Source organism: Canis lupus, chromosome 21, assembly GCF_048164855.1.
Source record: "Canis lupus baileyi chromosome 21, mCanLup2.hap1, whole genome shotgun sequence".
Taxonomy (NCBI): Eukaryota; Metazoa; Chordata; class Mammalia; order Carnivora; family Canidae; genus Canis; species Canis lupus.
The window spans coordinates 39,622,466-39,647,295 of NC_132858.1; the positions used below are offsets into that span (position 1 = coordinate 39,622,466).

Genomic DNA, 24,830 nt, shown 5'->3' on the forward strand with positions numbered 1-24,830 from the left:
GGCTGAGTAATATTCCATTGTGTGTGTATACACATATCTGTATACATATCACATTTTTTTATTCTAGAAATTATTCTTTTTGTATTTATACAAATAATACAAATCTATATTATTTTTCCTTTTTTCTTACCCAAAAGTATCTCTTTAGCATTATATAAAATATTATACATATATAAGACATGATAATACATAGTATAGGTATAAGATAAATTATATATTATATATATTTTTTCTGGATTTTTTTTACTTTTTTTTTTTTTTTTTTACCACTGCATGATATTCTATTGTGTAGATGTACCCTAGTTGAAGGCTGTTCCATTTTGCACTCCTGCCAGCAGTGTCTAGGAGTACCTGTTGCCCCACGGTACACCTACAGAGCGTGTTGTCAGACACTTTTCCTTTCTGCCATTCTGGCAGGTGAAAAGTGATGCCTTTATGTAGGTTTCATTTTCAGGCACTGTTTCAACCCAAAGTTTATTATAAAGCAAAAATAGCAGGTGTTGTATGGAAGAACCTAAATAATTTTACAGAACTATGTTTAAAGCAACCCTTAAATAATTACTAAAAAATGGACCAGCCCAGAACAATGGTTTATAAGCTCCTTCTATCCAGTACAGGCCAGGAAGCCCTGCCATAATTGCCTGGCGCGGGGGGTTGCCCATGAGTGACTAATTTCAAAGCTAGCTTTAGAGTGATTTTCAGAAGAACATTTCTCATCTTTTTCCCTCCCCGCCTCTGAATAATTTTCATTTTGGCCAAAAACTGAAATTAAGGGAAAAATATTTCCAAACTTTTAAAAAGTTATTTAAAAAAAGAGAAATGAAACTAAAATGTTAAAACTTCTCCCCATTCTGGAAGTGTACTCACCGCTGCATCCTGCTAAATACACATAAATACCGACATCTCCATATTCTTTTACAATCTGTAATAATGTTGAAATAAAGTTTAGTTTCTCTTGACTATGTGCCAGATTTAAGTCTCTTTCTACCAGTATGTAGTCAGTGATACAAGACACTAATTCATTCACCTGAGCTACTTATGCATTTTTGAGCTAACCATTTAAAACTAATTTTGTATTTAATTTTTATATGGACAGTGATAATGAGGGCTAGCAAAGAATTCTTGTTAAATTTTATGTAGGTGTAATAAAGGTATAATGGTACTGATTGGTAAAAGAATCTTCTCCTTGTAGAGCTATATCCTGAAATAGTCACGAAGAGGCGGTGACTGGGATGTGCTTTAGAGTCAGAGAAGTGCAAAGTGGGTTGGGGGGGGTGAACCGAACAAGACTGCCCACAAACTGATGAGCTGTAGCAGCAGAGTGGGAGTCCTGTGGGGCTTCATGACACTGTGCTCTTTATTCTCATACAGTTTGGAAATTTTCCACAACCAAGAGTTGAAAACAACAACAAAGAATTTTAAGAGTTGAAAAAGGACACCTAGATCAACTCTCTGATCTTACTGATGGCACAGAGATATGAAACGACTCATTTAAGAGGATGCTTACCCCAGCCAGGGTTTTGACACCAACGGAATCGATAAAATTGACTTGGGTAAAATCCAGAATGACGGTGTGGATGGTATCCCCAGGGGGCATAAATCTTTGCAGTTCTTCAGGGAAAGTGCTCTTGATGACTATTGGGGGATATTTTACTTCATCATCCTCTTGTTCGGGTTTCGTGGCATCTTCTCCATCCACTTCTGCATCCTGTCAACATATAAACCAAACCAGAAGTCTATGAACACCTCGCATGTTGGTTCAGAGAAAGATTCATAAGGGAAAATTAGTTGCCATACTGTCAGGCTCCTGACTCCACCAGACCTCTTCTAAGATATTTGCTGAATCCCATACTTACAATGTGACGGAAAAAGGATGTGTACATAATATGCAGTTTTAGCTCAGTTTCTTTTCTTCTCTTCTCCTTTTGTTGTTGTCCAATGAAATCCACTCTCCTTAGTCATCATATCCAATCTCTCCTCACCTCTAAAATGGTTCCATTAACTTCAGCACAACCACAAGTTACCATAAGCTTGAACAACAAAATCTAGCCTTTGAGGTTTTTTTGTTTTTGTTACTATCAGCTGACTGAATCTATGACAAAGTAGCTATGGTAAAATTTATTAAGATACTACTGTGTGATCTTTTTTTTTTTAAACAGTATTTTCCGGGGTTCATATCCCTACTTTTTTCATAATTGGCCTTATCATATGTCTTTAATAGATAAAGGATACTGAAATGGTTTTGAAGCTTTCCTATCTTAGGGGCTTCCTGCTGTGTTAAGACCTCAATCATGAATGAAGGTGGGGCATGGTGCAGATTAAGAGAGAAGGAAAAGTTACAGGGAAGAGACCACTCACCACTTTGACAACAGTTGCATTGGCCACATTTGCATTTCCAACTTCCTTGGCATACTTCTTCATGGCCTTTCTTCTTGCTCCCATTATGACTGCTGGGTTCACTCCAGTCTTTGCAGAAGAGCGATACATGCAAAATCATTTGTTGGCACCCAGGAACCCACGCAAATGCAATAAATCTTCAAGTCCCCCCCCCCCCATCTATTTTCTATGCCAAGTTATCACTCCACCTCTTGCTCTACCATTCCCTCAGGCACCCTGAACTGAGTTATTCCCTTAATAAAGGAACATGAGTAACTCTCCTTATTCTTATGTGCATTTAGCAGGATATGGCAGTGAGTACACTAAAGTATCAAGGGGAATTTTTAAAGCAGTGTTTTTCAAATTCACTCTCAGATTCTCATATTTAAGAGACTCTGGGGGTTGACTGAGAGATTTTCTTATATACTGGGCAGTGTGGGGTCAAGTTCTAAACACCACCAAAGGAACCCACGTTATCTAAAGAGTGAAAAACCTAAATTTATTTTTTCACCTTTTTTTTTTAAGATTTTATTTATTCAGGAGAGACACACAGAGGAGAGGCAGAGACACAGGCAGAGGGAGAAGCAGGCTCCCTGTAGGGGAGCCTGATGCAGAACTCGATCCCAGGACCCTGGGATCATGCCCTGGGCCAAAGGCAGACAGATGCTCAACTACTGAACCACCTAGGCGTCCCTCACTTTTTTTCTTAAAATTTTTTTGAAAAGGTAATATGTGCACAAGAGAAGAGAATGACTAGTGGTTTTGGCTGCATAACAGTGTGAATATAAATTCCATCTGCTGAATGATAAATTTACTGAAGATGGTAAAGTTTATGTATATTTTACTGAGAGCGAGTGAGAGAGAGGGAGGAAGGGAGAGAATGGAACAGTATAAAAGGTATATCAAGGCATTTAAATGTCCCTTACATTCCTGTCAATCCACAGGTCCCCTCAAAAATAATCAATTTCTTGGGGCACCTGGGTGGCTCAGTAGGGTAAGCGTCTGCCTTCAGCTCAGGTCATGATCTTAGGGTCCCAGGATCAAGTGAGCCCCTATTGGGCTCCCTCTCAGCCTCTCCCTCACCCTCTTTCTCTCTGTGCCTTTTCTCTCTTTCACACTCTCTCAAGTAAATAAATAAAAATCATTAAAAAAATCAATTTCTTGTGACTCACCTTTCTTTTCAAAGCATTGCTATACAAGTCGCTATTTGCATAATAAATTGGAGCATTTATTTGGAATATTTTTATTCCAGGAATTTCTTTCACCTGAAATAAAATGTCAGTGAATTTAACACAGGGAAATATTTCAGAGTCAAAACTGCACCTGCTTCCCTCCTCCAACCTGAAAATCTACACAGAAGTTGCTCAAGGCCCTCTCTTATAGGGTTTAGATAAAATGGTCACTGTGTCCTACTTACTCGTGTCCTGGACAAAGGAGTTCTTTTTTTTTTTTTTTTTTTGACAAAGGAGTTCTGAGAAGAGAGCCTTTAATACACACATCTTCACATTTCTCCTAAGTCTTTGTTTCATATTCACCATAAAACACAAAGAAGGAACCAAAAACTATTAAAAACAAAGAAAAGGAAACAGATAAGAGAAGGGAGGCTGGCACTCAGACCCTGAGGAATAAGCAGAAGGAGAGGTTATGTTGGTGACTCCAGGAATGCAGACGGGCTGAAACAGACCCAAGAGCAACAGAGAAGCCAGAAGCCTCTAGAATGCAGTTTAGAAATGAGAAATCCAGCACATAATTCTCTAGAAGGAGGGAAAATGAGCAATCCTCAAAGCAGTCTCATCTCCCAGTATCTTATAGTGGGTCTGAGAATGTCTTCCCAAACATAAAACAAATCAAAGAGAACTAATTTTAAGAGGTTCTGTAAAAGTCTTTGAGACCCTCTGTAAGGATACTAAAAATCAAGGGAATTTTAAGGCATAATTTTAACATACAAAGCATCCTCTCAGTATTTTGTAAATATATACTTTAATTCCAAGAATATATACTTATCATTACAGAAAAGGGAAAAATAAATATTAGGAGGTTGACTAATTATAGTATAAACTCTAAAACTGAATCCAGATAGTAAATCTCAGTTCATACTTTTCATTCTGACCACTACACCTCCCTACTTTTCAGCTCCACTTTTTGTCCTGTGTAAAAATACTATTTAGTCTGCCCATCACATGACATGCTTACAACCATCTAAAATGACAGGAAAAAGGTCCTACCTCCTCATAGGCATCTATATCAATGTACACATCCGTGTCGGGAAGCTGTCCAAGGACTTTGTAGCTGGGACTAAAGATACAGGGACAGTGTGTTACAATACTATTGTGTTGAGGCCCAGTATGTGATTTAAACATGAGGTTTTCCATGTTCACATGTCATGTATGGACTTGCTAATGAACTCAGGAATACATGATCCTTATATGGTTACTTTTGCAAAGGGCTTCACATGGATCACATTCTCAGGGCCATTCCCAGCATGCCCCCACACCCTGCCCCCAAGGTACAGGACACACTCACCCTACACACACACTCACACACACATCCCTCACATATCACACAATCTGGTTAGGACAAAAGACTCAGGCATTTAAAGATGGAGGCTAAAGTGAACTGTGCAGAGTTCAAGTCATGCCAGGGAATGTGTAACTCAAATTCTCATCTACTCAATAGAATTGTCTTTCTACTCTCAGTCTAAAGCAGGAGAGGAGTTTTTCTTTTTGTTGCTAATAAAAGGCTCTGACTCATGGGAGTGATTGTCAACTGAGGGTATGGGAAGAAAAGAAAAAACAACCCTCAAAGTAGCATGGAAGTTTTTTTAAGTTTGGCTCGAATAGATTTTAAACATTGTTTCTGGAGAGCCCTCCTCTTTTTATAGGACAATCTGGCTCAAACTGGATACTGTAATGATGACAGATACTACTGCTTGAGCACCTCATATTACCTTATCATATCCTACATACTAGACTTATTTCTGCTGTTGTATGGCTGAGACGTTGAGGCCTACTGGAGTGTGTTGGTCATTGTCAGAGGGATTGGCAAAGATAAAATATGGCTCAAGGTCTTGATATGACGTTCCATGGACTTGCTACAATGCCCTGGTGCTTCTTAGCAGTATGCACAAGTGCTTTCTGTATTAGAATATATAATATGAATGTGAGCTGTTTTTTCTGGGTGGAGTCTCTCAGTAAGCTTTCAGAAAATATACACTATATGCCCGGGACTGGACTCTGGGAATATCGCCTCCACAATCAAGATGCTCACACTCTAGTGGGGTCTGTTGATAATTATAATAAAATTAAAGTCAATACTGCAATTTCAGGCAGGACAATCACGTCCATCCCAATTTGTACACTTACCTCTGTGTTCTGTAAATCACAGTTAGCAGAGCAATGATCACAGCTGTAATCAGACCATAGTCCAGCCCCAGAAACAAGGAGGAAACAAAAGTGGTAAGCCAGATGGTCTGCACAAAAGACAGAAAACTTTATGTGAGATCACGCTAAAAATTTTCTAAGAGTCTGTCATGCAAACACACACACACACACACACACACAGTACCTAATGTTGCCTAACTAGATGCTACACATAACAAATGACTGCATTAGCTTATTTTTCTCACATTTTAAAAAGATTTTATTTATTCATGAGAGAGAGAAAGAGTGAGAGAGAGAGACATGAGAGCACACAACCAGGGGGAGGGCCAGAGGGAGAAGCAGACTCCTCCTTACAGGGAGCCTGACGTGGGGCTCCATCCCAAGACCCCAGGATCATTACCTGAGCCAAAGGCAGATGCCTTACTGACTGAGCGACCCAGCCCCACCTTTCTTACATTTTTAGCAGCACATCCATGTGTTGCAATGACATATTAACCTAACACTCATCTTTGTTACTTACCAGTTCTATTTTGCTTGTTCTCCAGAAAAAGGGGAGATCTGAGAATTGCATAAACATTCCTTTCAGGTTGACAATCACAATGGCCGACAGCACAGCCTGAAACAGAGCACATCCCGCATGCCTCTCCTTTTGTGTCCACAGAGCCTCCTTTGCTGGCTCCTCACTGTCCTCCTGCTGCCCTCCCCATGTCTTCTCCCCACTCACTTCCCATGTAGCAGCGATGGTACGTTTGGAGCCTGGACACCTGGATTTTCAGGACTTGGTTAGCTAAAATGGGTCTTGGAAAACCCATTGGACAGGCTTATATCATAGTAGCAAACCTGCATGGCGGTCAAGAGGTTCAGAGTTTAACTTGGTACTCCAGGAATGATTTGACCCATGGTTTTCCTACATTGTGATTTTCTCCACTCTATATTGTCCCTCATCTCTACTAGATTAAACAGATCAGCAAACAAACGTCTTAGAAGTGGAGGCCATCTCAGAGTTTTAATGGAAGTGCAAGGTCACAGAAGATCAATGAGAGAAGGAACCTTGGAGATTAATCAGTCCAAACTCTCACTTGCAGATAAGGAAACGGAGGCCCAAAGATGTTGAGATGGTTTTCCCAGGGGCAGGACTGTAGATTGTGGAGCGGGATCTTGATCCCAGCCTTGCTCATTCTTATACCACTCTGCTAGAGTTACAGTAAAAAGGCACGAGATGGCCACAAAAATATAAACAAATAAAACAGCAAAATCTCTACACATGGTAACACCTCACACCAAGTTCAAGCTACGCACCTGGGGTAATGATTCGAAGAGGAATCCGGTGGCTAATATGACCAGCAGAATCATTAGTGAGGCCAAACAACCTGCAAGCTGAATGAGAAAGGATCCATGGAAGGGGCTTTTAGGAGATATGAGTAAGAGGCAAGGCAGAGGGTGATCTCAGTCTTTTTAAAAAAAATTTTATTTATTTATGAGAGACAGAGAGAGAGAGAGAGAGAGAGGCAGAGACACAGGCAGAGGGAGAAGCAGGCTCCATGCAGGGAGCCCGATGTGGGACTCGATCCCGGGTCTCCGGGATCACGCCCTGGGCTGAAGGCGGTGCTAAACCGCTGACCCACCCAGGCTGCCCTGATCTTAGTCTTTTGATAATCACTGAAGGAAGATCAAGAAAATATGGATTCAAACAAGTCATCAAAACCAGTGCATAAACCTGTAACTCCTTCACACTCCCTTTCTGAAGTTTTAGTTTCTCTTATAGCTTTTATTTTATTTTATTTTATTTATTTATTTTTATTTTTTACATTTTATTTATTTATTCATGAGAGACACAGAGAGAGAGAGGCAGAGACCTAGGCAGAGAGAGAAGCAGGCTCCATGCAGGAAGCCCGATGTGGGACTCGATCCTGGGACTCCGGGATCATATCCTGAACCAAAGGCAGGCACTCAACCCCCGAGCCACCCAGGCATCCCCTCTTATAGCTTTTAAATAGAGGCTGAGGGGCGCCTGGGTGGCTCAGTCAGTGAAGCACCTGCCTTTGTCTCAGTTCAGGATCCTGGGGTCCTGGGATCGAGCCCCAAGTCGGGCTTCCTGTTCAGCAGGGAGTCTGCTTCTCCCCCTCCTTCTGTGCTCTCTTTCTCAAATAAATAAAATCTTTAAAAATAAATAAATAGAGGCTGACATGATTAAAAACCCTGACTGAAATGCCCTTGCCAGGGGTGAGGAAAAGGAGATAATGACCCAAGCAAGATCCACAAGGGCCAGAAGAATAAAATGGGACCCTGCTGTCCAATGACCACTAGCCACATTCAGTTATTATATTTTTAAAGTTAAAATTAAATACAACTAAAAATTCTGGTCTTGGTTGCATTTCTCACATTTCAACTGCTCAAGGACCCCATGTGGCTAAAAGCTGTCATACTGGACAGTGAAAATAGTGAACTTTCCATCATTGCAGGAAGTTCTACTGGACGTGCTGGCATCTTGACCATACTAGGTCTCAGACTTTCATAGCAACATCCTATGTCTGGACTGTGAGGTTTACTGGCAGCAGAGACTGTTGTATAATTTTCAATTTAACTGGAGAATATACCTCTTTCCTATATATTCAGTTCCTGTGTTTCGCTCTGACCATTCATGCCCTTCTCTGATTCACTGCATAGCTCAATGGAGCGTCAATCTTGAGATGGAGCAGCTTTGTTTGGGTTCAGAATAGAATCAAGGGATTAAAGTTTACCACCCCAAATCACCGTCCTGAGAGGCCGGTTGTATACACACCTGTGTCTTGCCTCCGGTTCCCTCCTGAACAAGGCTTCGAGACAAGGAGCACGAAATGGAGAAAGTCTGGAAGAGTGAGCCAATGGAATTGCACAGTCCCAGGGCAATGAGCTCCTTTTTCCATGTGGAAACAAAGCACACCAGAGGTCAGTCATTCTTCAGAAAAAAAGGCAAGATGGCCCATTTTAGACACATTTTCGGCAGTGTAGGGTGTCTCTTTATTCTCTTTACAAATATAAAAGTTTGCTTAGCATGAGTTTAAAATAGACATTCTTAAGATGAGAGAAAAACCACTTAGGGCTTTTGTTCTGCAAGATAAAAGCTGCACTCACTACTTAGTCCCCTCTTTCCCAGACACACTTTCTTACACAAATAATGTTTTGTCTTTTTTTTTTTTTTTTAAAGAAAACTGCAGCAAAAAGGAACAGAATATTTTTGTTGTAAGTTTTTGGTATAGAATTGTTGGCATCTTCTAAATGCCTCGACTCTTGCCCTTCAATGAGTACATGACATTGTCCTCTTGGGACCAGTGAGTGAGACCTGCTTTCAGGGCTACTTCTGGTCTTTCTAGTTGGATCGTGTCCTTGGGATTGTGGAGCATTTAACATTCTCCTAGAAACACACAGTGTGTTAAAGTAGACACTGTCATGCCAAAATTATGCCTAATGGTATTCAGCTTATCTATTGATAGGTTATAAAAGGAGGTGGCGGGGCACCTGGGAGGCCCAGCCATTTAGCGACTCTTGATTTTGGCTCAGGTCGTCTTGATCTTATGGTCATGAGTTCGAGCCCCACATTGGGCTCCATGCTGGGTGTGGAGTCTGCTTGAAGATTCTCTCTTCCTCTCCCTTTGTCCCTCCCCCCATCCTCTCTAAAAAACAAAAAAATTTAAAAAGGAGGTGGCAGTTTTCCAGAGTGGCTGCACCAGTTTACATTCCCATCAACTGTGTGGAGGTTCCTCAAAGAGTTAAAAATAGATCTGCCCTACGACCCAGCAATTGCACTGTTGGGGATTTACCCCAGATACAGATGCATTGACACGCTGGGACACCTGCACCCCGATGTTTATAGCAGCAATGTCCACAATAGCCAAACTGTGGGAGGAACCTCGGTGTCCATCGAAAGATGAATGGATAAAGATGTGGTTTATGTATACAATGGAATATTACTCAGCCATTAGAAACGACAAATACCCACCATTTGCTTTGATGTGGATGGAACTGGAGGGTATCATGCTGAGTGAAGTAAGTCAATCAGAGAAGGACAAACATTATATGGTCTCATTCATTTGGGGAATATAAAAAATAGTGAAAGGGAATAAAGGGGAAAGGAGAAAAAATGAGTGGGAAATATCAGAAGGGAAGACAGAACATGAGAGACTCATAACTCTGGGAAATGAACTAGGGGTGGTGGAAGGGGAGGTGGGCAGGGGGTGGGGGTGACTGCGTGACAGGCACTGAGGTGGGCACTTGATGGATGAGCACTGGGTATCATTCTACATATTGGCAAATTGAACACCAATAAAAAATAAATTTATAAAAAAAAAAGGAGGTGGCAAAGAATATAATGTGGAGTTTGAGTGATGAATCATATATTCCAAGTTCAATGAACAAGGAAATGTCTTCCCAGAAATGGTTCTAGATAAACATTTACTTCTCAGGCTGTGAGCTTTGAAAAATAGGGATAACATCTGTTGGAGTATGGCAAACTGAAAGCCTCATATCCAAAGGTTACATCTTCCTAGCAGGACCCCTACCTGTGACATGAGGTAGGACTGTATCTCAGTGCTCTGATGATCTAATGCACATAATGAAAAAAAAATTGTAGTGTTGAATAAATACATGTTTCCAATACCTCCATCATCAAACTAGAAGTTTTTCTATTGAGACAGAGAAATTCCAATCATTTGCCTTCCACAGCACAGCAGGATGATTATACCATAATGAAACATCTGGAGGGAATTAATGATTTCCTACCTGATTGCCATCAACCTGGTAGCCATGTTTATTTGCCAGGGTCTTGGCCATTGATATGGTCACTGAAAATCCAACAATGGCTATGGCGATGGCATCCACGTACACAAGGTGGAAGAGGCTGGTGTCCGGGTTGGCTGGAGGTAGTAGCCTGAAAGGTCAAGCTGACTTTAACTCAAGCATTGTGGCCATGGGGGAAAAAACATGCAACTAGAGGGGAGCATTTCAGGACAGCATCATCTGCAAATGAGGTGATCAATGCTTGGATACCTGTGTGCTCTGGTTTGTCAAAAAGAAACACCCTCTTTGACACACAAAGGTTCTTTTTAGGCTCCAACCCTATTATTACTAGCTTTCTACCTGAATGGGTTATCAGCAGACATCAGATGCGGTTTTATTTAGAAAAGGAGTAACCTCATACCTCATGACACCCTGTATGGCAGGTGTAAGTAAGACACCGAACAGGAAGAAGAGAGGGTCAGCGAAGTGCTCAGATGGCACAAGACATTTGAACCAAAGTCTGAGGGCAGGAAGTCTATCTTAGAGGAGAACTACTGTCAAGACTGTTTCCTTTTGTTATTTCAAGTAAAGACTCTGTTTTCCAGGATCCCTTTAAGTGAATTTCCAACACAGGAAAGGAGCCACAGGTTATCCACTTTGGGTCTCACCTGGTAGTCCTGGGAATCTAGAGGGACCAATGGGGAATCCAGTTTTTGTGGTCCATGCTTATAGTTTGAAACCCTTGTCCTAAAGGAACAGAATAGGGATTTCCTGGAATGGTATGGGGTAAGGGGCAATAGAGGTTTTTCAAAAGCATCTGATTCAATACAAGACATTGGGCTAGATAATAATACTAACCAGTTTAGGTACCATATAATTCTTTTTTACATTAACAACCATTTATTAGGTGCTTCCCCTGTGCCAGGTTCTGTGCTTATTTATCTCAGACAGCCCAGTGAGCTAGGCACCAGTATATTCCTCAGTTTACAGATGATGAGGCATAGTGAGACTAAGCAACTTGTCTAAGGTCAAATGGCTCATGTACACATCGCCACCAGTACAACAAAAACCATGAAGAACTGGCCTCCTTGTGCCTATTTCTCTTACTGTGTCGTATCACGGTGATAAAGGGGGTGTCTCAGGTACTGGGGTAAGGGAAAGGGAAGGGGAGAAGGAAAAAAAATTGAACATATAGTGAGCCTACATTTTGTGCTGTATGCCTGAAATACATCATCTCATCTGTCCTCATAGCAATCCTATTAGATGGGTGCCATTAATATCCTAATTTATAGGTAAAAAAATGGATACCTGCAGATGTTATTTGTCCAAGATGGAGCAAGGAGTTAAACCCAGGAGGTCCCACTGCAAAACTTATTGTCTTTCCCTTGCATTTTGCTATAGAAGCACTTGCCATGAGGAAAGCCCTAGCAGCAGACTTGGGACTGCAGAATAAAAGAATGTATTTTTGAATGAGTTAAGGAAAGTAGACCAAGAAACAGGATATATTGCCAAGATTGGGATCTTTAAGAGTCAACAGTCACTTTCTGGACACGTGCTGTGTGTGTATTTGTGGGTGTGTATAGATGCATAGTTTGCTTTCAAATATGGCTGCCAACAGTTCCTCCCATACTTGTATGTGCTGCTTTTCCCCTGAGGCTGGGAGGATCTGTTTCTCCTCTGGTGAGTCTGGGCTGGTCTTGTGATTTGATTGAGCCAACTGAATGTGGTGCAAGTGATGCTGTATGAGTGCTTTTAGCAGCCTGGCACCTCCTATTTTTCTGTCTTGTTTCCTTGAGTCACCATATAAGAGTCTGGCTATCCAGCCAGAGTCACCATGTGGGGAGAAGATGCCAGCCAGTCATCACCCATTCCAGGCCTCCACCTGAGGTGTCAGACACGTGAGTGAAGTCCTCCTGGATCCTCCAGCACCAGGCACCCCTTCAGACATCTGTGGCTGCATGAGAGACCCTAAGTGACACCAGGAGATCACCCAGCTCCCTACCTAGGTTGTGAATTGTGAGCAAATAAATGGCTGTTGTTTTGAGATGTTTTGGAGCTGTTACTGAGCAGTAAGACTCATAGATAACTGAAACAGTATGATTACATGTAGATATGTAAATAGGTAAGCATTACTTATTTCCTGCTTAGTTTTGGGCAAAGTTTCAGAAAGTGTAGCCAAGTTATAGAAGGGTAAAAAAATTTTTTTTAAAGTATGGCTCTCACATATGGAGGAAAAGCAACATATTTCGGTACAAAGCAACAGGAAAAGGAAGGTATTGGGTAGAAACGGTAGTGAATTGCATGTAAATTTTTAAAAGGAGAAATCTAACCGTAAGAATTCACATTTAACCAAATTATTTGTGATCAGTTGTTGAATAGAATTGTCTACTGGATCTAGTCAAAGACTAATGTGTAGCACTCGATTAATTATGTTAGGGACCCAGGTGTGAGGTAATGGAAACAGCAAACAACTGAGCATCGGAAGACTGTATTCTGGGTCCAGGCTGGGACTCACCTGTGAGCCACTAAACCTCATCCACATCTCTCAAATGTCACCCTCTCTGGTAGCCTACTTAACAAAGCAGCCCAGCCCCTTCTATCCCTTAGCAGGCCTCCCTTTTCTGCATAGCACTTCTCACTACTTTTTCTCCACCCACCCATCCCTCCACCACCGGAGAATATAAACTTCAAGGTAGCAGACACTTTTTTGCTTGCATGGCTGCTTTTGTTTTTAACTGCTGTGTCTCTGGTACATAGTAGGCACTCAATAAACATATGCCAAATAAATGAACTTTTTTACCTTATAAAATGTATGTATGTCAATAGTGTTATTGTGAGCACCCACTGAGATGGCAGGTATAAAAGTATTTTATAAATCTTAAGTCCAAACAGAAAAAATAGGTGTTATTACTGTGTTTTAGGCCTACACTGAATCATAAGTAACATGTTCATAACAGCAACCCATTATTTTGAAGGGGAGTGCATGCTTCCTCCTTCAACACTTGCTCTGGGGTAGGGGTGGGAGTTAGGGGTGAACTCTGGCTTCCTGAGCAACTCCTGCCCTTGCGCCTCCCAGGAAATTCTCAGATGGAACCAGAGGCAAGGCTTGATGCAGTATGCCAGGTTCATCAGTGGCCAACATCTGGGCAAACATCTGATTCTGCTCATCTGGGAAGAGAGAAGAAGGCAAGAGAAAGAGACAGTACAAGAGACAGAAAGAGACAGAGAGAGCAATACAGAGATAGCCAGAGCGTGTTGGAGAGGAACAGAATGAGATGAGAAGAGAGGCTCATAGTTATGCTAGCTCCTTCAAATATAAAAAGAAGAGTAAAAACATTTGAAAGGTAGAGTTAAAGAAGATTGACAAAGCATATATGACTTGAAACTAGAAAATCTGTTGAAAAAATGAGCCACAGAACTTCAATTAGCATGTCTTCAAGGCTTCGAGGTACACGCTAGGTGGTGCTTTATGTGCACTATCTCCGGTGGCCTCACCATTACCCTTGACACAGGACTTGATTACCATGCTACCCTGGCAGGGGAGGAGGCTGGGGCTTTAAGAGGGTCAGTGACCTGCCCAAAGTCACACAGCTAGTAAGCGTCAGGCTAGATTTAGGTATTTTTGCTCTTAATTCTGATGCCCTTCTCTTGAAGAGAGATTTTAAAAACCAGTAAGTGCTAAACAATATGAAACAAAACACTACGTACCACTGTTGGTGGGACTTTAAAATGGTGTGATCACTACAGAAGATAGTATGCAAGTTCCTCAAAAAGTTGAAAATTGAACTATCACTTGATCCAGCAATCCCACTTCTGGGACTATATCCAGAAGACCTGCAAGTAGGGGTCTGAGGACATATTTGCACATCCATGTTCACAGCAGTAACATTCACAATCGCTAAGAGGTGGAAGCAACCCAAATGTCCATTGTTGGGTGAACAGATAAATGTGATTGACATATATATATATTGTATACATACACACACACACACAGTGAAATTTTATTCAGCTTTAAAAAGGAAGGACACTGTCACTTGCTACAACATAGATGAATTCTGGGGATTTTATGCTGAATGAAATAAGCTAGTCGCAAAAAGGTAAATAGAATTCCACTTATATAAGTTATCAAGAGTAGTTAATTTGTACAGAGAAAAAGAATGGTGGTTTCCAGGGGCTGGGAGGAAGGGAGAATAGGGAATTATTGTTTAATTATTGTTGGGTATAGTTTCAGATTTGCAAGATGAGAAAGTTCTGCAGATCTGTTTCACGACAATGTGAATATACTTAACATACTGAAGTGTATGCATCCAAAGGATTAAGATGGTAAATTTTCTGTTATATGTTTTTTTTTTAACCACAATTAAAAAAAAAAAGGCTAAAACTCAAAAAACCCAAAGCCTCAGCTATTTGATACATAGGAAAAAAAAAAAAGATTTTGGATTGTAAGCATACTAAAGCAGGAGTTAGAAACAATAATAGATCTATTGATTATTCAAGTCGCACTGTCACTTAAAATAAAACTTTTCCTACCCCAGTGGAAGTGTCCCGACGACATCCACGTTGTATGACTCTTTCAAGTTAAACCCAGCTGAAATGCCAGTTCCCATCACCACCTAAAACAGACACAAATCCAAATGCGCCTTCATAGATGAAAATTCAACTGCCACAAAAGTAAGGTTCAAACAGTTTGTCAGCCAGGCTAAAACCTACTTTCACTTTTAACTCAAAACCTTTTAGGAGTTGCCTTTGCCTTTGGCAGTCGAAAGAGTCTCTGGCTAAGATGGCATCAACAAAGGACGTTGAGAAGTATATTGTGAGGGTGGTACACTGACAGGGAGTCTGTACAGAACCTATGTTTGGACCTATGTTTGTGTCCATGGCACAGCACCAACTGTGGTTACAGGCCTCTGCTGTTACAAGCACCCACCTCAGCTACAGTCAGGGTCACGGAGTTCCATTGTGTGTAAGCCCTCCTGGACAGTCAGGGCAATGTAGAACGAGCTGGTGTGTCAAGGGCAACCCTTACTGAAGTAAGTGCAATGGAAAAATAACAGAAGGAGAAGTAATACTTTTCATCTTGAAGAACTATTGCTCTAGAACTTTCTGAGTGGGTCATCCAGGAGAGTTAGGGCTGGTCAGGGTAGGGAGCCAGGGCCTCACAGTAGTGGCCGCTGCGGGAAACCAGTAATAAGGTAATGTTATAATGAAACAGTTGTGGTCATTTAAGAAGATAATAGAGTATATAGCAGGTTCATTGCATGTGCATTGTTTTTACAATGGTTCCTAAGTTGTTAGATGTAAGTATGTTTTACGTTGTAAATATGTATTAAGTACTAATACATGGAACTGTTGGGTATTTCTTTTGGCCTAGGAGTGCCGGGAACCAAGAAAAATCTGATCTCTTGCTCTTTTAAAAAATGGAAACAGCTTAATTTTTTCAGGTTATTAAAGTTGTAGGTGTTCATTATAACACAATCAGATGATAAAAATTTGAGGAAGAAAAATATTCCATAATCTCATCACTCAGAGATGATTCATATTAAAATTTTTATGGATGACCTCCACCTATATTTTAAAAATCATCCCTGTCTCTAATAGATTTCCTTTTCTTTCAGCATATTTGTGGAAGTTCCCCTTGACAAATTCTAACCTTCCCTTTGGCAGATCTGGGAGAAAAAAGGTAGAACTTCCTGTTCCTCCTCTGTCCAGATCCTTCTCCAGAATAGCTAGGTGTGTGTGGCCAAAGTTGACTTACCGCAAAGAACTCTAAAGGAATGGGTGCCGGCAATTTCTCTTTAAATCTCTCATTAAACTCCTTGCCACCCAACAGCAAACCAAAAACCATCAGCCCGACGCCTAGAGAACACACGTTGAGGTTTTTAACATTCTGCAACACAGCAACTGTACTCTGTAACACAGTGAACACTGGATGTTTATATCAAGCAACAGCCCCTGAACAGAGACACTAGTGCACTAATTCATACCAGCCATCCCATCACCATGCATTTCTAGTTAAAAGAAAGCTCTCAGACTGAGAGTTCTCTGTCCTACCAAGTAGGAGGCATTTTTACCCAGTCATATAACTTTATAGTTTCTTTTTCTTTTTCTTTCTGAGAGAGAGCACAGGTGAGCAGGGGAGAGGGAGGGAGAGAATCCCAAGCAGTCTCCGCACTGGGCTCAATCTCACATAGGGATCTCATGACCCTGAGACCATGATAGGGCCAAAATCAAGTTGGATGCTTAATTTACTGAGCCACGCAGATGCCCCCATAGTTATAGTTCTTAACCAACAATCTTATACTATAAGTGTTCTTTGATTTGGTAATGGCTCAATGTAGTATATTCAGAAAAGTACCCCTTAAATTAAGTCCTGAGCATTAGAAAAAATTAAAGGTTGATATCAGCAAAATAATGCAAAGATAAATATACAGAAAAATTTTAAAGAAGATTTTATTTATTTTTTTGAGAGAGCGCCAGAGCCCGAGCTGGGTGACGGGCAGAGGGAGACTCCACGCTGAACAGGGAGCCCAATGTGGGGCTCTGGGGCTCAATCCCAGGATGCTGGGATCATGACCTGAGCTGAAGACAGACACCCAAGCGACTGAGCCACTCAGGTGCCCCCACAGAAAAGTTTTAGGAAGGTCAAAGGGGGAAAAAGAAGTCACGGGTAGCAGATGAGAGAGGGATCAGGTGCATTTCAAAGGCGAGAGAGTGCTGAAGTTTGGAAGAAGCCTAGTAGAGTTAGAAAGGAAAGTCTCCTATTTGTATCCTAGGGTTGCAGCCTCAGCACCCCAAATATGGTCAGTACTCATCCTGGACCCCGGAAGAGTGGGTCACAGTGAGCCCAGGCTACACACCACGCCTGCCAATATCTAGAGTGCACTCAGGTGCTGATCTGCTTCCTCTGCAGCAAAGTACTGAGAGAACTCCCAGAGTAGGAAGCATGGCCTCAGCAACTATGAGAAATGAAGGATTTAGTTATTTAAGGGATGTTCCCACAGTTTGATACCATTCTAATCAATCGAGGACTCAATTTAAAATGTCACTGCTGGGGGAATCCCTGGATGGATGGCTCAGCGGTTTAGTGCCTGCCTTTGGCCTAGGATGCGATCCTGGAGTCCCAGGATCAAGTCCCAAGTCGGGCTCCCGGCATGGAGCCTGCTTCTCCCTCCTTCTGTGTCTCCACTTCTCTATTAAATAAAAAAATAAAAAAATAAAATAAAATAAAATAAAAATAAAAAATAAATAAAATAAATCTTAAAAAAAAAAAAAAGTCACTTCCTGGGGATCCCTGGGTGGCTCAGCGGTTGAGCGCCTGCCTTTGGCCCAAGGTGTGATCCTGGAGACCCGGGATTGAGTCCCGCGTCGGGCTCCCTGCATGGAGCCTGCTTCTCCCTCTACCTGTGTCTCTGCTTCTCTCTCTCTCATGAATAAATAAAATCTTAAATAAAATAAAATAAAATAAAATAAATAAAATAAAATAAAATAAAATAAAATAAAATGTCACTTCCTTAGAGTGATTTTCTTAGACCTCGAATCAAAAGGTGTCCCTATTCAACTTTTGGAGCAGTCTGTACCTTTCCTCCATAGCATGTAACACGGTTTGTAATTCATTACCTATTTTTGCAATTCGTGGTTTACCATCTGTCTTCCCATTGGACTGTGGGCTCCAAGAGGCAAGGGCCATATTTGCCCACTCACTGCTATGTCTGGCATTGTGAATGGCACCTAAACACCTGCAAAGGCCATTGGTCCTTCTGTCCAAGATTAGCTTTAGCAGCATTTGACCGTCATTTGGTTTTAATTATTTCATAATTTCCTCTTTATGCAGGGACTAACCAGAAGAAGGTTTATTGTTTTCCAAATGTATGGGGGTTTTAAAGGTATATTTAGTTATCGGTTGCTGCACTGTGTGAGAAAATACTGAATTTTTAGAACTTGTGATCAGTTTCAACATGATCAGTTCTTGCCATTGTTCCCTCTGTACCTGCAAATAATTTATATTTTCTCGGACCTAGAGGCAAGGGTCTACATATATTTTATTATATTCAATGGGTAATTGTGTTAGTTAAATCTTTTATAGATTTACTTAAAATTTTTTTTGCCTGTTCGAGTAAGCAGTTTCTGAGAGAGATGTGTTCTTCTTCCACGATGCATTTAAATTATGTTAGTTCCCAAAGTGAACACAATTTGGTTTTATTTTTATTATTTTTTTAAAGATTTATTTATTTATTTATTTATTTATTTATTTATTTATTTATTTATTTATGAATGATAGAGAGAGAGAGAGAGAGAGGCAGAGACACAGGAGGAGGGAGAAGCAGGCCCCATGCCGAAAGCCCAATGCGGGACTCGATCCTGGGACTCCAGGATCACGCCCTGGGCCAAAGGCAGGTGCTAAACCGCTGAGCCACCCAGGGATTCACCCACAATTTGGTTTTAAGAAAAAGTGGTCTCTTCTGCTAATTAGGGTGAAGATGCAGTCACCAAATAAAGGCCTAGTAAAAAAATTCCTTGTGAGGCATCACATGTTAATAAAATGGGACTGTAAAGTTTAATTCCCCTTGTAGGGTTCTCAGAAAAGTCTTAGAATAATGAAATCTTTTCCATTTTTATTTTATTTTTTAAAAATATTTTTATATATTTGAGAGAGAGCAGACTAGAAAGAGCCTGCTTCTCCCTCTGCCTCTATCATAAGTAAATAAATCTTTAAAAAAAAAAAAGAAGAGAAGAGGAGAAAATAAAGGAGGAAAAACAAGTACCAATAAGTCAGCAAGTAGCTTACTTACATACACCACTGAAAAGATCCCACTGTACCGCTTTGTTTTCACTCCAAACAAGTATTTTAACATGGAGGTGAAGACATGCACAGCTGCCGCGGTGGTAAACCCACGGACCAGGGGCTCTGTGAGATATATGGCCACAAATCCAAACCTACAGACACCTAGGCAAAACTATTTTTTTTAATGACAAAGAAACAAATAAGTCATATGATAGATCAGGAAGTAAAAACGAATAGAAAACAAAACAAAAGTTCCTTCTGGACTACTTTCTAACACTACACTCCTGCATCTGCAGTGGCCAGAAAACAGTGGAAGGTTTGGAGAGGCTTGGAGCCCCATGGAGCACTGGGCACACTCACCCTTTCCCTGTCCTTCAGAACTGGGGGCACATTTAGTCAATGTCACTTCCTGCTCCTTCCAAGCAGACAAGAGATGTCTTCTTTCCATTACTAATTGTTCCTGCTTTAAACTTTTCTTGCTTTTAGAATCTCTGAAGTACCCAACTGAAGCTTGCTCGTTCCTAATAAATACCAACTTAGGGAAAGCATGCAGTGGGACTGGTGATCCCGAGTGCTCTGAATTTTGCTAGCTGGACCCTACCCACCACGTAGACCAGCCACGAAGACTCAATAGATATTTATGAAGTGAACAAATAAGAGCCAATTTTTCCATCTATGAATATTACCTGGATGATTCCTGAAAGTAAGGTCACAGACATGGCGACTTTCACTCTCAAGGCATCTCTTGCTTCTGTGCCATTGGTCGCATTTACTCCTCCTGGAATGACTATATCATCAGGGACTAATCTAACAGCCACACCGCCAATCATCAGGCTAATCACAGCAAATGGACCTGAAATAGTGAGGCATTAAATTAAGGAAACCATTTTCAGCGCATCTCATGTGGTTGCTGGGTCTCCAGGAGACATGGGTGAGGTCAATTAAAAAGCATCACTGATGTGAAATTGCACTGCCCTCCTTCAGACTTCCTCCCCTGGGTTATGAGTAAGCTGTGTTTGTATAGATCATATTCTCAAAAAATGAACATGATGATATCTTCCCTCCCATGGACTCTTCTGGAACCTGGACATCTGCCCATTAGGAGGTAGTCAAATTCCTCTCTCCTTGAATCTGGGTGCACTTGCGACATGTTAATCACCACAAGAATGCAGGAAAAGTGATACTGTGTGGCTTTGGAGGCTAGGTAACAAGGTGATGCTGCTTCTAACTGACAGCTATACTACTTGTTTATGCTTGGGCCCTGAGTGTGAGCAAGCTCAGTTAGGATCATGGGGAGAGAAGGATAGAGGGCGGAGAGGGTGGGAAGAGTGAGTAGCTGCTCCAGCTCCTCCTCTGATTCTCAGCTGCATGACAGACTCAGAGCCAGAACTGCCCAAGAAGAGTGCTTCCTAAATCCTGACCCATAGCAACTGTGCAAGATAATCGAATAAGTATTTTAATCTGCTATATTTGGGGGTATTTGTTACCCAGCACCAGTTATCGGAAACATCATGTGTGGACTTGCTGGTGGCAGTCTCATGCAGCACCAACACTGTTATGAAGTCCATGTAAATCTTATCCTAAATACACTGGGAAAAATCATGTATAATTCAGAGCCTAAAAGAGGATGAAAAGCAATACATGCATAAGTAATCAGGAACATGCAATAACACCAATAAAATAAAATAAGAAAAACCAGGTATAAGCAAATTGTATTATGAACGAAGGTACTTACTTCCCAGATTTCAACAATTGCTCTTTTTACACAAGAAAATGGTCTTTTATTTTCTTGTCATGCCAAGGTTATAAGAAAGCTATTAGTTCTAGAAATCTGGGGGAGGGGGTGTATTTTTATAAAGCACCTACTGGGTATGCTGTAACAAACGTTACCATTTAACAGATGTTCTGATAACAAACATGCTCTTTCTTTGGCACACTGCAAATCTTGGAAATCCAAACTAAAATACCAACTCTAAGCTTTTACCTATGGATATGTGTCTGGAAGTTCCAAGGAAACAATACATGATAACAGGGTAAAATGAAGAGTACAGGCCAAACACGGGAGGCACAGCAGCCAGCATTGCAAAGGCTAACCCTGTGGGATCGAAACCAAACAGAAACGGACAGATCATTAGAAAGCAGAGGGTAATGTGTATTTGTCGCCTGGCTCTCTATGATGAAGAGGTGAAAGCCACATTAATTTCAGCAGCTGTATCTTCACCTGCCCACCCCCTTACATCCCAATCCTACACCTAGGCTGAGACCATTTTCCTGGTCATCTCCTCTTTGCCAAGGGGTGGGTTTTTCTGTTTTATTCTTTCCCAACCTAAGTAAGGGTAGAAAGTCTTACTTGATTGGTGGAGCTATGATCTGCATTGATGGCCAAATGCTGGCTGTTTCTCTAATGGGGTGTTTTTGTGGATTTTTTGCTGATCCCTTTTCAATAAGGAATTCCCAGGTGCCAGTTCTTACACCTCCTCCAGGTCCTCTCTGCTGGCATATGCTCCTCTGTAGGCAGTCTTCTTGGGCAGGTACCTTTCAAATGAGCCAAGCCTTGTTACCTTCCAGAGCACCCACTTATCCAATGGGAAAGCTTGGCAACTTTACGCCAAGCAACTTCAGAAGTGCAAGCCATGCCCACTGGAGGGCTCTCCATTCCGCTTACATGGGTGGTTTACACCTTTTTTTTACCTGTAGATTTTTTTTCTTGCAAGAATTAGGCAACAATCCCCCAAAACTCCAGGGGACACATGTCCAGCGCTCTGAGTGGTTCTCTTGCAGTCCCTCGTACCTAGACTTTATATGGAGGAGAAACGTATAGTGCTTTTACCTAGAAAGCACTAGAAAATTCTAGAAATCCTAGAAAATTCTCATTCCAAATCTATTATCATATACCTGGTCCCCAAATATATCCTGTTGAAGTGATGCACTAAAGAGTCTGGTGTCATTCACTCATAGTTTTTGCATCAGTGGTCTGGTATCTTTTCTTGTTCTCAGCTTAGGGGGCTTAGCCAAATATCTGGGACAACCAGAAAATTCACTTAATACACTGTCATGTTGTGAAGAGAAAAAAATTTTTAGCAAAGAAGAATAGGGGAAGCATCCCTAACCCACATATAATATTATCATTTTAATGTTGCCCTTTTTAAAAACAAATTCTACTTTTAATTAAAAAAATTAAAATTTAAAATTTTTATTTCAAAGATATGCATGCTCATAGTTTAAAAAGCCAGTACTAAAAGGCCCTGAAGAAAAGCCTCATCTCCAGGTTCTGCTCGCCAGAGGCACTCACTTCCAATTTGTTTAGCTCTTTTTCTATCATTTATCTCATTTCTCTGAATCAGTCATTCTCAACTGAGAGGATTTTGCCCCCTAGGGGACATTTGACAATGTCAGGAGACATATTTTATTATTGTCACTGAGAGGGTGGGGCTGTTCCTGGCATGGTGTGGGTGGAGAAACTTTGCTCTAATGTTACTACTGTTATTCTTAGTTTTTTAGATTCAGATGTTAACCACTATTTTTTTTCAGCTTCAACTTAGTTATATCCTAATTACATGACTTTCCCCCTCCCCAAGAAGCTTTGAAATCTTCTATTTATCCCTGATATTCTGAGTTTACTATGCTCTACCTCGTTTGTTTGTTGTTTATTTATTCCCTCCCTCATTCTGCTGGGTACTTGGTGGTTTCTTGCAGTCTGAAAACTCATGTATTTCAATTCTGAAAATATTCCTTAATAGTCTCTTCCCCTCTGTTTATCCTCTTCTTTCTGGAATTGCCAGTGGATGACGGAACACCAGGATTGATCCTCTGGTATTTTTATCTTGTCTTTCTTATTGTGCTTGTATTCATCTTTTTCTTTGACTTCCAGATTTCCTCTATCTTCGAACCCTTTGATTGAATATTTTATTTCACCTATCATATCTTTTTAAAAAGATTTTATTTATTTATTCATGAGAGACACACAGAGAGAGGCAGACACACAGGCAGAGGGAGAAGCAGGCTCCCTCTGGGGAGCCTGACACGGGACTCGATCCCAGGACCCCAGGATCATGCCCTGAGCCGAAGGCAGACGCTCAACCACTGAGCCACTCAAGTGCCCCTTCCAGCTATCATATTTTTAATTTCTATGAGCACGTTCTTGTTCTCTGAAGGCTCTTTTTAAAAATCACATCCTAGGGTGCCTGGGCGGCTCAGCTGGTTAAGTATTCAACTCTTGTTTTCAGCTCAGGTCATGGTCTCAGGGTCCTGAGATGAAGCCATGTGTAGGCTCTGTGCTTAGCATGGAATCTGCTTGATATTCTCTCTCTCCTCTGCATCTGCCCCTTCCCCTGATCATGCTCTCTCTCAAAATAAATAAAATTAAAAAAATCACATTGTGTTCTTATGTCATGGATTCAATATGTTTTCAGATCTTGCTGAGGATATTACAGAGCAAATGTTTTATTTTGCCCTCTCCATTAGTTATGTGCCCAATGAGCTTTCTGTTTGGTTTGTTTTCTTCTTTGAAGCTTTGTGCACATTGGCTCCCTTTGTCTACTGATCAGCTTTACTGTATGGCAACTGGGGGCACCCGCCAGCATCTTGGCCAGAGAACCTCCAGTTGGCACTATAGCTTTTTCTTTCTGGGGGTGGTTCATTGTTTGCCTTGGGCTGTAGGTTCTGACAGGCTCTTTGGAGCTGCCAAGGACAAGGAAGAGCCTTTGTCAGCGCCCAGGTCAATGTGTAGACTTCATTCTTTCAACATCTTTCAGTGTTTTCACCCTCCTATCCACTGCACAGTACTGGGGTGGGGACCTGGGTGTCCATGTGCTCACAACTTAGGATAAAGACTTCAAACAATCCTCTTGCTTCTAGCCATCTGCCTGACTCTCACCTTTGACAATCCTTGGAGCTGCCAATTTCCCAATGTTCTCCAAGGCAGACCCCAGGATCTTTCTCAGCTCTGATTAATTCAGCTTCCTCAGCTCTGATAATTCAGTTCTCACTTGTCTATAACTTGCCTTTTTTTTTTTTTTTCCTGCTCCATGGTGTTGGCTTTCCCTTTGTGGGAAAAGTGGTGTCCCATTCCCTTTGTCCTTGCTAGTTTACACCATTTCCCTGTCCCTTACCATCATTTTTTTAAAATTTTTTTAAATTTTTATTTATTTATTTATGATAGTCACACAGAGAGAGAGAGGCAGAGACACAGGCAGAGGGAGAAGCAGGCTCCATGCACTGGGAGCCCGACGTGGGATTCGATCCCGGGTCTCCAGGATCGCGCCCTGGGCCAAAGGCAGGCGCTAAACCGTTGCGCCACCCAGGGATCCCCTTTACCATCATTTTAAATGAATTAGAGCAGGGATCCCTGGGTGGCGCAACGGTTTAGCGCCTGCCTTTGGCCCAGGGCGTGATCCTGGAGACCCGGGATCGAGTCCCATGTCGGGCTCCCGGTGCATGGAGCCTGTTTCTCCCTCTGCCTGTGTCTCTCTCTCTCTCACTGTGTGCCTATCATAAATAAATAAAATATAAAAAATAAATGAATTAGAGGGATTTTT

The 24,830-nt window shown here is 41.4% G+C and overlaps 1 protein-coding gene across 6 annotated transcripts in view; it reads right to left on the reverse strand.

The window, feature by feature from the left end:
* SLC26A5 (solute carrier family 26 member 5) overlaps positions 1–24,830 on the reverse strand; it is a 61,227-nt gene that overhangs the window by 5,653 nt on the left and 30,744 nt on the right. For 5 of the 6 annotated variants that reach the window (XM_072791471.1, XM_072791472.1, XM_072791475.1 and 2 more), the window contains 15 exons: positions 21,278–21,388; positions 19,980–20,146; positions 19,301–19,465; positions 16,267–16,419; positions 15,042–15,124; positions 10,515–10,662; positions 8,539–8,652; positions 7,056–7,133; positions 6,277–6,372; positions 5,739–5,845; positions 4,602–4,671; positions 3,549–3,641; positions 2,359–2,466; positions 1,508–1,708; positions 868–922 (listed from right to left, as the gene is read on the reverse strand). In XM_072791471.1, the coding sequence (XP_072647572.1) occupies positions 868–922; positions 1,508–1,708; positions 2,359–2,466; positions 3,549–3,641; positions 4,602–4,671; positions 5,739–5,845; positions 6,277–6,372; positions 7,056–7,133; positions 8,539–8,652; positions 10,515–10,662; positions 15,042–15,124; positions 16,267–16,419; positions 19,301–19,465; positions 19,980–20,146; positions 21,278–21,388 (1,749 nt within the window). The remainder of the gene's footprint in view (positions 1–867; positions 923–1,507; positions 1,709–2,358; positions 2,467–3,548; positions 3,642–4,601; positions 4,672–5,738; positions 5,846–6,276; positions 6,373–7,055; positions 7,134–8,538; positions 8,653–10,514; positions 10,663–15,041; positions 15,125–16,266; positions 16,420–19,300; positions 19,466–19,979; positions 20,147–21,277; positions 21,389–24,830) is intronic. The other variant, XM_072791476.1, reaches the window with a different exon arrangement.